The 15,913-nt window shown below is 35.8% G+C and overlaps 1 protein-coding gene across 2 annotated transcripts in view; it reads right to left on the bottom strand.

Moving 5' to 3' along the window:
* The window catches only part of COG5 (component of oligomeric golgi complex 5), a 304,245-nt gene that overhangs the window by 33,098 nt on the left and 255,234 nt on the right, over positions 1-15,913 (bottom strand). For both annotated transcript variants that reach the window (XM_036101377.2, XM_078060019.1), the window contains 2 exons: positions 6,118-6,228; positions 4,589-4,651 (listed from right to left, as the gene is read on the bottom strand). In XM_036101377.2, coding sequence (XP_035957270.2) covers positions 4,589-4,651; positions 6,118-6,228 — 174 coding nt within the window. The remainder of the gene's footprint in view (positions 1-4,588; positions 4,652-6,117; positions 6,229-15,913) is intronic.

Genomic DNA, 15,913 nt, shown 5'->3' with positions numbered 1-15,913 from the left:
TATCAAAGCTCATTCAAAAAGAAACAGATAACTTGAATAGCCTTTTACCTACTAACCAAATCGAATCTGTAGGTATAAACTTCCTACAAAGAAAACCACAGGCCCCGATGGCTTTACTGGTGAATTCTACTAAGCATGTAAGAAAGAAAACAATACAAGTTCTTTCAGAAAACAGAACAGGAGGAAATACTTCCAAACCTAATTAATGAGGGCACTAATAACTTGATACCAAAATCAGACAAAGAAATTACAAGAGAACTATATACCAGTATCCCTTATGACTACAGATGCAAACATCTTTAACAAAAATTAAGTAGATCAAATCCAGGAATACATAAAAAGGTTAATACATCATAACCAAGGTGGGTTTGACATGTGAAAATAAACTTCTGTATTTTATTAACAGAATAAAGGAGTAAAACCATTTGATCATTTCAATAGAGAAAAAAACTACTTGATGAAATACCATTTATAATAAAAAAAAGTGTCAGTAAACGAGGAATAGAAAGGAACTTATTTAATCTGATAAAGGCCATCTAACATCATACTTAAAATAGAAGAATACGGATGGAGTGCTTTCCCCCAAGTCAGGAAAGCATTCACCAACATCCACTCTCACCAGTTCTAGACTTATACTAGAGGTCCTAGCCAGTGAAACAAGATGGGGAAAAACAGGCATCTACTTGCATACAATATGATAGTTTACACAGAAAATGTTCATTCTGGCTGGATAAGGCTTCCCAATTAGGGGAAACACAAACAAGAATGGTAGAGGATTAAGGACTACTAGAGAGAACAAAGAAAGGAGACTAGATTCTATTTCACAAGCTCTTTACAAAGCAGGGAAGTGTGCCATACATTATCCAAAGATTTACCTAAAATAGCTAAGATTACAAAAATATAGAAGCCTCAGCAATCTGGATTATTCTCTCATATAGAACATAAACCCACACAATAAGGGAGAAATGAAAAAGTGTCATATAAAAACCTAGCAATACAATCTCTACCTGTATAAAACAATCACAGTAATAAATGGATCAGAATTACTGGGCCAAGGTGTTTAAATGTTACTTACAGCTGAGGTGGGTATAATGAAATGACTCTAAATTAATATTAATTATGCCATCCATGACATAGTAGATAATTATGAGATGTTAAACCTCAAGGCTAAAATAACATTTAATTCTGGATAAAATCTCAACAAGGTAGAGAAGAAAAGACTGTTATGTATCCTTACCTATATTTTTAGTAAGTGAAACATATATTTAATATCTTCTCTATCAAGGGGTGCCTGGGTGGCTCAGTTGGTTAAGGCTCTGCCTTTGGCTCAGGTCACGATCTCATAGTCATTGGATCAAGCCCTGCATCTCACTCCGTGCTCAGTGGGGAGTCTACTTGAGATTCTCTCCCTCTGCCCCTCCCCCTGCTCTCTCTCAAAGAAATAAATCTTTACAAAAATCTTCTCTATCAAATAATAAAAGCATATAGATTTTTGATTCTTGGCTGCAATCACTTCTGCATGCTAACATTCTACCCCTAATTCAAAGTAAGGTATTAAGTCTCCTACAATTTTAAAATTCAAAGTTCTCTTTTTTCTCTAAGTCAGAGGGTTTTGTTTTTTACTTAATATGTCATCATGGTTTTTATATGATTTAACTTAAAAAGCAAGGTCAAAACTATTTCTCTGAGTTCTGTTAACATAAGCAGTTAGGTCTCTAATTGTCAGGGCCACTGCAGGGGAGCCTTAAACCAACTGCTAGTCTTCTTCCATCCAGTTCTCAAGGGCAAAATTGGCGATGCCTCAGCAACCACAGTACCCAACTACACGAAGCCCGGGCTCTAGTGAGCAAACCCAAGATGAGAGCCCTTTTCCCTGCACTAGCCTCAACTCCCAGCCCCAAGTGACTAACAATAGGAATGAATTATAGTCTCTGAAGAATTTCTTTTCTTTTCTTTTTTTTTTAAGATTTTATTATTTGAGAGAGAGAGAGAGCAAGTGCAGGGGGGGAGGGAGAGGGAGAGATCTCAAGCAGACTCCGTGCTGAGCCCAACGTGGCACTCAATCCCACAACCCTGAGGTTATGACCTGAGCCGAAATCAAGAGTTGATGCTTAACTGACTGAGCCACCCAGGTGTCCCTGAAGAATTTCTATTTTTAATTTGTCAGGAGACTTTTATTATCAGGCAAAGTGTAGGCACTCTGTCTTAACCCACAGACTGGACTTTCTCAAAATATGAGCTGTGATCATTAGGGGCAAAAAATCAGTTTAGTCAATCACTATCAGAATGTTTTAAAAATAGTAGATGAGTGGGGGTGCCTGGGTGGCTCAGTCGGTTAAGTGGCCAACTCTTGATTTCAGCTCAGGTCATGATCTCAGGATGGTGAGATTGAGCGCCCTGTCAGGCTCCGTGCTGGGTGTGCTTAAGATTCTCTCTCTCCTTCTCCCTCTGCCCAGCACCCCACCACCCTGCATGCATGTGCTCTCTCTCAAATAAATAAAGTCTTTAAAAAAAAAAAGTAATAGATGAGTATAGAAAATATAAGCATGCATCACACAAAATAAGGAAAAATATTGTTCTGTGCAACCTTTGTTTCAATTACAGAAATACATATAGATGTATATTCTATATATATACAATTATGTGTGTGTATATATTTATAAATGCTTATGTATTGTGCATGGGGTCACAAAGTAAAATCTATTTTTTTTTTAGATTTTTTTTTATGTATTTGAGAGAGAGAGAGAGAGAGAACACAAGCAGGGTGAGGGTCAGAGGGAGAAGCAGATTCCCCGCTAAGCAGGGAGTGTGAAGCGGGACTCAATCCCAGGACTTCGGGGATCATGACCCGAGCCAAAGGCAGATGCTCAATGACTGAGCCACCAAGGCACCCCTAAAATCTATTTCTTATCTTGGGTAGTGATCAAAATATGTTCGACAGCTACTGCTAGAAGAGAAGGAAAAAAATGTGGAACTACAGAAAAGGAGACTATGTAAATTCCCTGCCTGGAAACAAGAATGCTAAGACCTTTTGGTTTGTCATATTGGCCTGATTTTTGATATTTTTCTGATCATCAATAACTTAGAGAACTCTTAATAAAAACAATTATTTTATGATGGCAGCTTGAATAATATTTCGTCACAATGAGATGAGCATGTTGGGGGAAAAGAAGAGAATACAGAAAACATCCAAGTGTGCTTTCACTGTGCTGGGGGGAAAACAGACTTGTCTTCTCCTACCCTCCTATATGAATTTGGTGTCCTTAAGTTTTGGGGGCCTGTTAAATCCCCATCCATGTCACCTCAGAAGTTCCCTTCTCCTTTATGATTTGTGAAATCATCCCCTCCCAAGCTTCTTCCTCACACTCACTGTTACTTCTCTGTAGCTTCTTTACTCTCTAAATATTTCTCCTTGGAGTTCACTGGTAGTGTCTGTCTCCGTCTCCCTCTCTTTTAACTCTACCCAGGTGATCTAAATCCATCCAACTGTTGACACCTATTACCTTTGTACAGTTATATTGTACCACTTTACAGATGTAGAAACTAAGGCAAGAGAAAACTATTTAACTTGTCTGAGGTCCTACAGCTAGTTAAATAGCTGAGATGGCATTCATATACAGGGAGTTTGGCCCCAGAGTCTGCTATCCAGTATCACTTACTTAGTAAATATCAAAAAAAAAAAAAAAAAAATTTAGTAAGCCAATGAATGATGATGGCAAGGTGTAGTAGACACAACTCTTTTGAGTCAGTGAGGTCTGAGTTTATCAGCATCAGGACTTTGAGCAAGTTATTATTTCTGAGTTGTGTAAAATAGGGATAATAATACACAACTTGAACAGTTGCTGTAACATTTCAATATATGGCATGTGACTGGCAAGTAGCAGGTGCTAAATAAAGGCTATTACTACCATTAAAATAAATGATATCCTTGTTTTGTAAGAGTTATCCACTGTCAACTACATACAGCTCTGAATCTCATACCAACATTATATTTTATTAAACTTCCTGAGTATATTTATGTTAATATGTAAAAAAAAAAAAGGAATTTACCCTGATTTCACACCTTACAAATAAACATTAGAGCTTCTCAACCTTGGCATTATTGACATTTTGGGCCCAGTAATTTCTTTTTGTCGGGGGCTGTCTTATGCACTGCAAGATGTTTAACAGCATCCCTGGCACTAGATGCCAAGAGCACCCCACTCCTAGTCATGACAATCAAAAACATCTCCAGCTTTGTTAAATGTTCCCTAGGGAAAATCATCCTCATAGAGAATCACCACTTTACTGGGATCATACTAGGCTGTACTGCCCTAAGATACAGTGAATACTTGAAGACTCTTGCTTCCCTTGCTTATGATAAAATTCTCATAAGTAGAACACAATCTGTAGACACCAACAGGGTCTATTTTTAAGTTCTAGAAAATATAAACACACATGTATCCCTTCTCTTTAGGATAATTATCAGCAGCTACTTTTGGTATGTGTAGAGGATTTGGAATTATTTTTAAAATGTGACATCTCCCACTCATCCAAACAATTCTAAAGCCCACTTTGATATATAGAGTCAAAGATTAAATTCTTTTACCTTTAGGGCTGAGATTATAGTTTGCTCAGCTGCTGGTGGGAATGAGCTCTGACTGGAAACCACCTAGAACAAGGTTTTGTTTGATACAGTTAAAGTTTTAAGTCATTTATTTTTATAAATACTAATTTTGGTCATAACATGATAAAACTGTTTCCACAGACACATAAAATAGTATCATTACTTTAGATCATATCTCATACATGTTTTAAAAACTCATGAGTATTTCTTAGTTAAGATAGGTTGAAAACTACTTTCCTGTATATAGCAATTATACTATATAAAGCAATTATACTATATACTTCAAATAATCAAAACATTAAGAGTTCTAAGAGTTGACTTTCCTTTATTCACTTTAGATAGGTTTTAATTACAAAGTTTTAACTTGAAAAGGTCAGTCTAAAGCTGTATTTACATATTTCTTTTAAAAAATTCACTTTTCTCCAGGCTGACTATAATTTTCAACAAGTCTTTAAAATATAAATATCAAACATTTACAAATCAATACAAATATAATGAAGATTCCAAAAGTATCAATAAAAGCATTTAAATCAGCCTAAATAGACACTTTCATTGACTGTGATGCTTTAGAGTAATAATGAAAGGGAATGGAAAATACATCATTTATTCTTTTTATTTACTTCCGTTACTTACTTTTCTGAGGTTTACTTGTTAATGCTTTAAAATATATTGTTAAATGTGTGACATACACATTTTTGGAAACTCCTAATTGACAAAAGGACTTGTTAAAAATTTATGTAAATAGTCACTTAAAATTATTCGAAAATCCTATCGAGCATATTAAAACTCAAATTAAAGGTCATGTTTTCAAGCGCGTCCCCTAACCTTTAGCTTCCTTCAGGTCTTCTAAATATTTACCTCTCTACTTACTAAATATTTTGGAAATAATTTATAGAGAGAAAACATGAGCTATTCAAATTCAAGGACTGGGTTGAAAGTGTTGCTTTCCCGGTAATTATAAATACAGTTCATCTTAGAAATAATACATGAAGGCAAACAAGTTAAAGTTCATCATTAAAAAATTACATTAGTAAAACAACAGCAAAAAGAATATATATTTTCTACTTCCAAGGAGCCATCAGTTATTATAACATAAAAATTCACTGTGTTTAATGCAGCTCCTTCCCCCCTTCTTTGTGCAAAGATGGAATCTTTCCATGTTGAAGGGATTAAGAGTTCATTGAAATTATGCTTTTCAATAGGTATAAAACACATATGATTTACCCTTAAATCATTTGCTCAATAAACTTGACTATACCAACCAAGCCTGATGATCTAGAGTTCGTATGTTTTAAACCAAATATATAGAGAAAAGTGACACAAATGATAAAGGCCAGGAACAAGAACTGTTAAGAAGAGTTCATTCTGCAGCTTACTTTATGGTCATCAGGTTTTCATTGTATTCTTTTGCCAAAAATTAAATAATAATTCCTTGTTGTCTAAATTTGAGGTGACAAGAAAGAAGCTGAAATTAAGTCAAAAGAACTTAATTAAAAGAAAATAAAGATTACCTTTGTTACCGATTGGTACAACTTATACAGTGAATTCACTACTGCCACATTTCTTCTCTGCCCTTCTGTAAGAGGCCCAATCACCTGGCTTGCATCTCCTTGTGTGGAGAGCTGTAAGAATTCAACACAGAAAGAAATTACCAAGATGACAGTTCATATTTAACAGGGAAGCTCATGCCCTCCTGACCAAAAAAAATAAATAAAATGGTAACTGTAAATATCCAAGTCAAGTGTTGGACTTCAGGCACAGCCAGGAGGAACCCCTGTAGAGAGAACACCATGAATGGGGAAACCCAATTAGCCCAACTGTGTGCACAAGAAGAACATCTTCCATCAACACTTCAGAGCTGATGGACCCGAGGCACATGTGACGCAAAAGCCCAGGATGTGCTGGTATTTTCTTTTTTTTTTTTTTTTTTTAAAGATTTTATTTATTTATTTGAGACAGAGAGAATGAGAGAGAGAGAGAGAGCACATGAGAGGGGGGAGGGTCAGAGGGAGAAGCAGACTCCCTGCCGAGCAGGGAGCCCGATGTGGGACTCGATCCAGGGACTCCAGGATCCTGACCTGAGCCGAAGGCAGTCGCTTAACCAACTGAGCCACCCAGGCGCCCTGTGCTGGTATTTTCATACATCAGCACAGTACTCTCAGGGAATACCTTCTGGCAACTGCCAATAGTCTTTCCACTCAAAAACTCAGAAATAAGCCATCAAAACAAAAACAAGAAAAAAAAAAAAGAAAAGTAAATAAAGGAAGGGAGGGAAGGAGGAATAAAAATAAGCCTTCATCCTATTTATATCTGACAGCCATCATACTACTCCATGAAACAGGTGGCGAAAAGAGGGTTTTACTTTCATTTTTATAGATTAAAAATATGCTTGAAAAAGGAAGTTAGCTAAGATTATACTGTATAGAGATGATCAGTAGAAGTGGTATTAAGAACTTTTTACTCCTCACCTTTAATTTAGTTCTGAACACATGAGTTTTAGGAGAGGACATGTAATGCTTAAAGAGTTAATTTAGAATTCTTATAGTTTGATATGAGAAAAGAATCTACATATAAACTATTCTCATATTGATCAGAGTTTAATCAAGTCCTCTGTAACAACTGTTTTTTTCTTTTTTTTAAAGATTTTATTTATTCATTTGAGACACAGAGATACAGAGAGAGAGAGAGTATGAGCAGTGGGAGAGGCAGAGGGAGAGGGAGAAGCAGACTCCCCGCTGAGCCAGGAGCCCGATGTGGGGCTCGATCCCCGGATCCTGGGATCATGACCTGAGCCGAAGGCAGACGCTTAACCATCTGAGCCACCCAGGCACCCTGTTTTTTTCTTTTTTAAAGATTCACTTATTTATTTTAGAGAGAGAGAGCATGTGCACAAGTGGGGACAGGAGAGAGAGAGAGAGAGAGAGAGAGAGAGAGAGAATCCAAGTAAATTCCCTGCTGCACATGGAGCCCGACACTGGGCTCAATCCCAGGTCCCCAAGATCATGACCTGAGCTGAAATCAAGAGTTGGATGCTTAACTGACTGAGCCACTCAAGCGCCCCTGTACAATTTTTTTTAAAAGGTGGATTAAATTTGAGTAGGACAAATAAAAATGATCTAAGTCAACTCCATGAATGTGGATACAGATCTCAACATGTGAAAAACCGGCCTTTTAGGAGAGCTGGGAAACTAAGATCATCTTGCCTTTGTTATAGCCAGCCAAATAAAGTCTGAGAGAAAGAAATACTGTTTTGCTTTCTACTTACCTTTGATGAACTCACATACATACATTTATAAAAATTACACTCAATGCCTACTTTATCAATTCCTACTTGCAGTAATAAAATTCAATTTAAAAATATTAAAAACTGCAATTAAAGGGAATATTCCTTTGTTAACATTATAATCCGTGATGATGGCTACAAAGTCAACATAAGACCTTTTGACATCAGGTTAAAGAACTCCAGTTTATTATGCTTTCCCTTATGGACATGGTCACCACCTTGCAATCAAGTCGAGCTCTAAAACTGGAGAATAAAGCGGCAGTCATCAGTGGCACCAGTGTTTACGGCAGACTCAAGGTGTCAAATGCTAAATACGTATCTATCAGTAAAGGCATTTAAAAGTTATGAACTCTAGCTATACAATTTTTAAAAATCCAATCTCTCTTACTTTTCATGAGATCCTCTCCAAATAATTTTGAAGTAGTAACGTAGAAAAGAAATGGGAAAAGGAAAAAATTTTTCTTATGTTTTCTTTTGTCTATTTATTTTATGTATTCCATACTTAATGGAGAGACAGGCTTGCTGCTAGAAAAGCATGAAGATCCTTTTATTACTGATAAATGACCATGTTTGGGGGGTTTAAAAGTATAAAAAGGCCTGTCAGACCCATGATGATGCTATGATAAAAAAGACAAATAGTAACAAATGCTGGACAGAATGTGGAGAAATCATAACCCTCATACACTGCTTGTGAGAACGTAAAATGGAGTGGCCACTTTGGAAAACCAGTCTGGCGATTCCTCAAAGATAAACACAGAGTGACCATATACCCAGCAATTCGATTCCTTGTTATATACACAAGAAAAATAAAAACACATGTTCACAAAAAAAGTGTATATAAATGTTCACAGCAACATTATTCCATAGTGTAATAGCCCAAAAATGAAAACAACCCAGATGTCAACTGATAAGTAGATAAATAAGATGTAGTCTATTCGTACAATGGAACACTGCCCAGCAAAAAAAAAAAAAAAGGAATGAAGTTCTGAGACATGCTATAATGTGGATGAACCTTGAAAACATTTTAACTAAAAGAAGTCAATCACAAAAGGCCTCATATGGAATGATTACATTTACATGAAATATCCAGAATAAGCAAATCCAGAGGCAAAAAGCAGATTAGTAATTAGGGGATGGGCAAAGAGGGTAAAATGGGAAGTGACTGCTAATGGGTAGGTGGTTTCATGTTGGGGTGAAGAAATGTTCTAAGTGAATATACTAAAAACCACTGAATTGTACACTTACATGGGTGAATTATATATTAATAAAGCTGTTTTTTAAAAAAGTATAGAAAGAAAAATCCCCAGACTTCAAGGGTTATCTGCTGGATGCCTCAAGCCTTGTAAAAACTAAGGTTAAAATAAGATGGCTAAATTGGAGACCTACAAAGTTCTGCAAAGAAAATATTGCACTTAGAAGAGCAAAACATTGATTATATAAAAGAACTAAAGATGAAATATCACTGTGCCAAAAACAAGGAACAAAATTCAAATATCAAAGTGAAAATATAAAACTAGAAGATTGGAAATTTAAGATAATCTGCTACTAATCCTGTTTTTATAGCACAGAATGCAGTCAGCCCAACACCTGAGTGGTTCGTGGATCACCCTGCTTCTCTCCAACACCATTCCTGCCATGATTATTTTCAAATTTACAAAACATTACATAAATAAGAATAGTGCCAGGAGCACTCATCGACACTTTACCCAGATTCACTTATTTTTTTTAAAAAGATTTATTTACTTATGTTAGGGGGGAGAAGGTTCAGAGGAAGAGGGAGAGAATCTCAAGCAGACTCCCCACTGAGCACGGAGCCCCACTGGGGGCTCAATCTCACAACCCTGAGATCATGACCTGAGCTGAAATCAAGAGCCAGACACTTAACTGAGTGACCCAGGTGCCCCTAAATCAAATATTTTTAATAAAAACTTCGAAAAGTTTTCATAAACCTTTAGTTATACAGTTATATCTATACTTATTTTTCTGTAAGTGGTGAGCATGGCTGTATAATTACCAAATTAATTTTTAATGAGGAATTTATATTAAGATAAGATCTTTGATCTAATACATGCTTTCTATCCAATTTTGGGGTTCACAGCAAAAAAAGTACATACAAAAGCCAAAGTAGTATTATTATTGTTATTATTTTAATGAAAAGTATAAAGGGCAAATATTTGGCTCTCAGATTGTCTCCCCCCCTCCCACTCATACAGAAGACGTCATTAATCAAGTAGTCCTGTTCCGGTCTTGCAAACACAGTGCTCCAGGCAGTGACGACCAATTTCTTAAACCTGACACGAGGGATGAAATCAATTTGTAATCCCTGATCTATGTCATATCAGTTTTTCTGAACAGATGGTCCAATGATTCTAAGTGTTTTCTAGGTCAAGAGATGCTAATGAACAATATATTCCAAGAGCCTTAAAGCTGCTATATCCTTACTTATCCCACTATTACAAATGTATCCTAAGAATATAAGAAAGTTATATGAACAAAGATAATGCTATTTATAAAACAGAGAAATTGGAAAACCCCACATGTCTAAGAATAAGAGAATAGTTAGGTATATTAGGCAATTCACATTGTGTAAGAAAAAACAATGGGAGGTGCTTATGTTACAGAGCTAACTAAAAACAAATAAACAAACAGCAAATTAGTCTGTGCAGGAGTTCACTCTCACAAAAAGACTGGAAAGAAAGCAAAAATGTTAAGAAATATTATGAAACATTACACAGTGAGGAAAGTTACTAAAATATTAGTAAAGGGCATTGTGGAATTCCATTAAGTATTTAAAAAGGTTCATTTGTAGAATGCACTTAGAAACTTTTGCACAAGATAATTTTATCCAATGATAAAAACAAAAGATGTACAAACTCCATCCCTGAAAGATTTAAGATAATATGACAAAATAAACTGCTTTGGTCACTGTTTACTTGCCCAAAAGAAGGTTTTGGGGAAAGATATTTTCTTTTTTTTTAAGATTTATTTGGTTGAGCGAGGTGGAGGAGAGAGAGAGAGTGCGTTGGGGGGTAGGGGCAGAGGGAGAGGGAGAGAGAGAATCTCATGCAGACCCCCCGCGGAGTATGGAGCCCAACCTCACAACCCTGAGATGACCAAAGCCGAAATCAAGCATTGGACGCTTAACCGACTGAGCTACCCAAGGGCCCCAAGATAGTTTCTTTTGATTTACTAATCTGTGACACAGATGAAAATAACTGATTTTTATTTACTTTAGTTACTTATCAAATGCCTTAATCATAGATTACCTGGTTGAGATTAAGGAATACAAGAAGAATAATTAAATATCACTTAGCTCATTATAACATGTCAATTATCCTATAAAAAACAAAATTAAACACATACATGCACTCACAATTAAATGATCAAACATCTCTAGTCTGTAACACATTAAAAATTATATTGTATTTGGAACCCAGACATAGGGCATGTTTCTGCAAACGTACAGCAAATGACAAATTCGTAGATTTCTGTAGCAATTCTTCATTTCCCTGGCATGTCAGCTTAACTAAACTTCCCTGACAAATGAAACTAATTTTCTTAGATGCTAAAACTATCAGAAAATATTTCCAAGAAAATCTTCCTACAGTGTATGTCACACGTTTCTGGTTTCATAAATAAGGCACACAGAACATGTACCTTAAGAAGGCAAATTCGACTTAAAATGAACCACTGTATGTGCTCACTAGTGTTCCAGTGAATCGTGTTTGTTCGACTACACATTTCTGTTTTAAAAGTGACTCCATCAGAGCTTAGTGGGTATATATGGCTGCTTGCCCCTTCACTCCTGTCTTTAGAAATGTTGTCTTTCCTTTTTCTTTAACTTTTAGAGATTTTTAGGAATCCATCTCTTATTCCTAAGGTGTTAGTTTTCTCTTCTTGATCTTCTCTTATCTCCCCTCATCCTGGTCTAACTTGCATTAAAGTGGGAAAAGAGAGGACTAATCACATGATAGCTGGGAGATGTTCCTATGAATGAAGTGTATACTGTGACATCAGTTCTAGCAGTTCAGAGGATATTTTTATTCCCTTCTTGGTTCTTATTTGTATTTCAGACTGTTGAATTTGTCCAATATTTGACCACTTGATTAAAAAAAAAGGAAGTGTTACTACATATCTATTTATCTAAAAGTAAGGACAGGTACATTTAACCACAGAACAGATTCAACAGTAACGCTATGTTCTGACATCAGATTAAGCCTTCACACAAATCTGTTATCAAAGAGATGACAGCTTGAAATGAACCCATTTAGACAGTTGAATGAACTGCCTTTTAGACAGTTAATATACAACCAAAAAGGTGGAAATAAGAGCAAATCTTGTTTATATGCACATAGGAATGACACGTAGCTTTATAATTCAAAACTGTGTTGCTCATACACCTTGTATTCCTGTTACAAAGCCATTTTATCAACCTATTTTTCTCATTAACCTCCTCTAGATCTTCCACACTCCTGTCCTTTAGGTCAAAATGTCCACCTGACACACGGGATTTGGTAACCACAGAGGGTGGGAAAGGCGAACACAATTTGCTCAGAATGGATCATTTAGAGCTCTTACTTATTTCTCTTCTAAGGACCTTATGCTTTTGAACAACAGATGGAATTTCCACCTACCCACGACCAATCACTGGCTCCTAAACACTGGCCTTGTTAATTAAATTTAGAGTCACAAGTCTGCATATTTTTAATTCCTTGAAGAAGAGAGAACTGTTCACTGTCAGGTATACTGAGCTTTCCCCATTTTCCAATAACGAATACTATGATTAATTCATTAATCAACAGAAAAACTCTTTACATGAAGTATACAGAAGGAGGCCTCTTTGATTTACAATACTGTGGGTTTAGTACAGAGTGAATTTCAAACTACAGATTTTCCAAAAGAAATGAAAGTTTATTATCCTCAGGGATATGGAAAAACTAAAATCCCAGCATCCTACTATTAAGGCCTAAATTAACTAATAAAATTAAAAAAAATAATTTCCTAGCAACCTACTATTTATTAAAACCTAAGTTAGCTAATAAAATTTAAAAAAATAATTAGTAGTTTATATATTTGCAAATATAGACTACTACTTTCAGTTTTTGAGAGATGTAAGTTCTAATGTAATTAAACCTACAATCTTGAATGCAGTATTAATTTTCATAGCAAAGTTCTTCATGTACAGTCAAAAGATAAATTTCAATTTAACTAAAGTCCTAATAACAAAAAAAAATTTATATTATTGAACTCCAAAGTAATAAGCCTCTCTGAATATTAACCTTACTAGTAGTGTTTATAATGTTAACCCAGGAAAAAAAAAAAAAGGTTACCTGGTTGAGAGCAATTATTATCTAAAAAAACTAGAAATTTATTTTGCAAAATCTGGCAAAGTCTTTCTAACTTTTTATCTGCCTTAAATGACTACAATTGTCTGAGAAGGAGTCTTAAGGAAGTAATTCTAAAGAGTATCATTCTACAGTGGCCTGATTAACCCCCTGACCCACGCAACTTCCCATTTTAATAGTGGATTTGTCAATTTCTGAAATTCTATCTATTCATTTTATTAGTCTGAGGCTGCCTTGTAAAGTGTATCATAATTCTTATACTTTTCTAGTAAATTGTTCTTTTTCTCATTTTATGACACCTCCCCAAATCCCTAATAATGCTTTTTACTTTAGAACCAATTTGGCTGATATTATTATAGCTCTTTTTATCAGCTTTCATCTAATTAGTATTTGCTTGAAATATTTTTTTAAGATTTATTTATTTATTTGTCAAGGGGTGGGGAGAGAGAGCACAAGCAGGGGGAGCGGCAGGCAGAGGGAGAAGCAGGCTCCCCACTGAGCAAGGAGCCTGATGCGGGACTTGATCCCAGCACCCTGGGATCATGACCTGAGCAAAGCAGATACTTAACTGACTTAGCCACCCAAGTGTCCCTGAAATATTTTTTCTCCATTCTTTTACTTCATCCTTTATATGTCCTTATTGATGAGAGATAGAGGCAAAAAAATGTTCACCTTTAGCCCAGAAGGCTGACTTATAGCCTGCATAGTTCCGATAAGGATCAAATACGTACTGGTTGCTACATTCTTAAAGGGTCTCATGACTGCCTGTACCTCTCACCGATAGTTAATATCAAGCTGAATGATAAGCACCAGAGAAATCTTGCCCAAGTAGTTTTATGAGTGGAAGTTTGAAGAAGACATTTATGATCTAATATTCCTTGCTTGTTTCCTCCCCTTTGAGCACTAAGCATATAACCATCAGCTTCATACAGCAAAAAGTGCAACTCTTTCTGCACACAGGTCCTATCCCTGGGCTATAAGAAAAGCACCTTTTTGCACCAAAAATGTCTCAAGAATTCTTTTTTGACTGTTTGCTTGCTTGTGAACCCACATCACTTATGTTTTAGGTGTATCACACAAAGCTAAATTTATTGTTTCTATCCAAATTGAGAAATGTCTGTGGTCAGTTTAGTCTGTTTACATTTATTGTGATCAGTGATATATTTGAAATCCATCTTACTATGTAATTCTCATATGATTTTCTTTGCTTCTTTTTATTCCGTTCATTTCTCAGCCTTTTATTGAACTGATACTTTTCTCTTTTACCCATTTTTCCATCAGTTCATTTAGAAGTTATACATTCTATTTCTATTCTTTCAGTGGTCATAATTAAATTGTTAAAATTCATATTCAATTTAAGCCAAAATATCTATGGCTTTACAGTCCTCCTGAATAATATAAGCATTTTAAGAATGCTTTAAAATTCATTACCCCTTCTCCTCATTTCAAACTTTAATGTGGATAAGTATTTCAGTTCTATCTTGTTTATATGTCCCAAATTAGTCACTATTATTTCTTATTTTATGCAATTAAGGCTTGGATTTACCTACATGTTTACTAATTGCTTACACTTACTCTTATTTCTTGCATTTCGATCCTTCTTTTTGAGTTAGATTTCCTCCTTTTCTGTCCAACCATTAAATGGCTTCCCTTTCAGAATGAAGGCCAAGGCCAAACCCCCTACTATATTCTGCAAGGGCTGGCGTGATCTAGAGTTAAGGTTACAGAGTTTCAAGGATATCAGATTGGGTCACAGGAATTCCAGGAGAGCACAAGCATTTAGCCAGTCTCTAGTCTCTCAGTGTTCCAGAATACAGGCACATGACAAGGCTGAAGAAGCAGGGTCCTTAAAACCAGGGGCTCTGGGTTGAAGGTGCCACTTTATGCATAACAGAATCCAGAGCACAAACTGCTTCAATAGCTACCAGACTTCCGTTGGCTTTTAAGCCACTTGTATCTCTCTCCTCAGCCTCATTCAGTGTGATCAGTCCCTTTGGGTGCGAATTCACTTATTTCTTCTGCAAGTTAAAAACCTGCATATGGTAAAAACTGAAACAGAACTAACTTAAAAGTATAAACTGAAAACCAAATGTTCTCTCTCCACATCTTTAGTCCCACTCTCCAAAGTTATACACTAACAGTTTCTTCTTGTGACCTTCCAGAAAAAAAGAGAAAGAAAAAAGAAAAAAGCATAAAACAGCATTTAGTTATATTATCTGTTTTATTTACAGGTGGGACTAAATGTACTATTTTCACCTTCTTTTTCTAGCTTCATAATATGTCTTAGAGAGTTTTCCATATTAGCACATAGAAATCTTCACAAGATTACCAGGTATCTCCCTCACTATTTCCCTCACTAGTTTGTAACCAAGCTCTCAAACTATCAATATTTTCTTGAAGCATTTTCTACAAATTCTTGAGAGAAAAAGGAAGGGAATCTTGAATTCCCCAGAGCTCAATATTCCATGTCATTACTGTCAATCTTTGATGGCTACCAGAATGATTACAATTAGAAATTCAATTTCCCAACTAAATAGGGTTCTCAGCAAAGGGAGTGGCCGCATGTATTTTACAAAAGTAAAAAAATAAATCTACACCCAAGAAAAGATGCCTTACACGCACACATGCATGCACTTGTGCGCACACACACATTCACATCCCTTTATTTTCTCCAAACTT

Source organism: Halichoerus grypus, chromosome 12, assembly GCF_964656455.1.
Source record: "Halichoerus grypus chromosome 12, mHalGry1.hap1.1, whole genome shotgun sequence".
Taxonomy (NCBI): Eukaryota; Metazoa; Chordata; class Mammalia; order Carnivora; family Phocidae; genus Halichoerus; species Halichoerus grypus.
The sequence above is the reverse complement of the archived record's forward strand: the minus strand, read 5'-3'. Positions and strand labels throughout refer to the sequence as shown.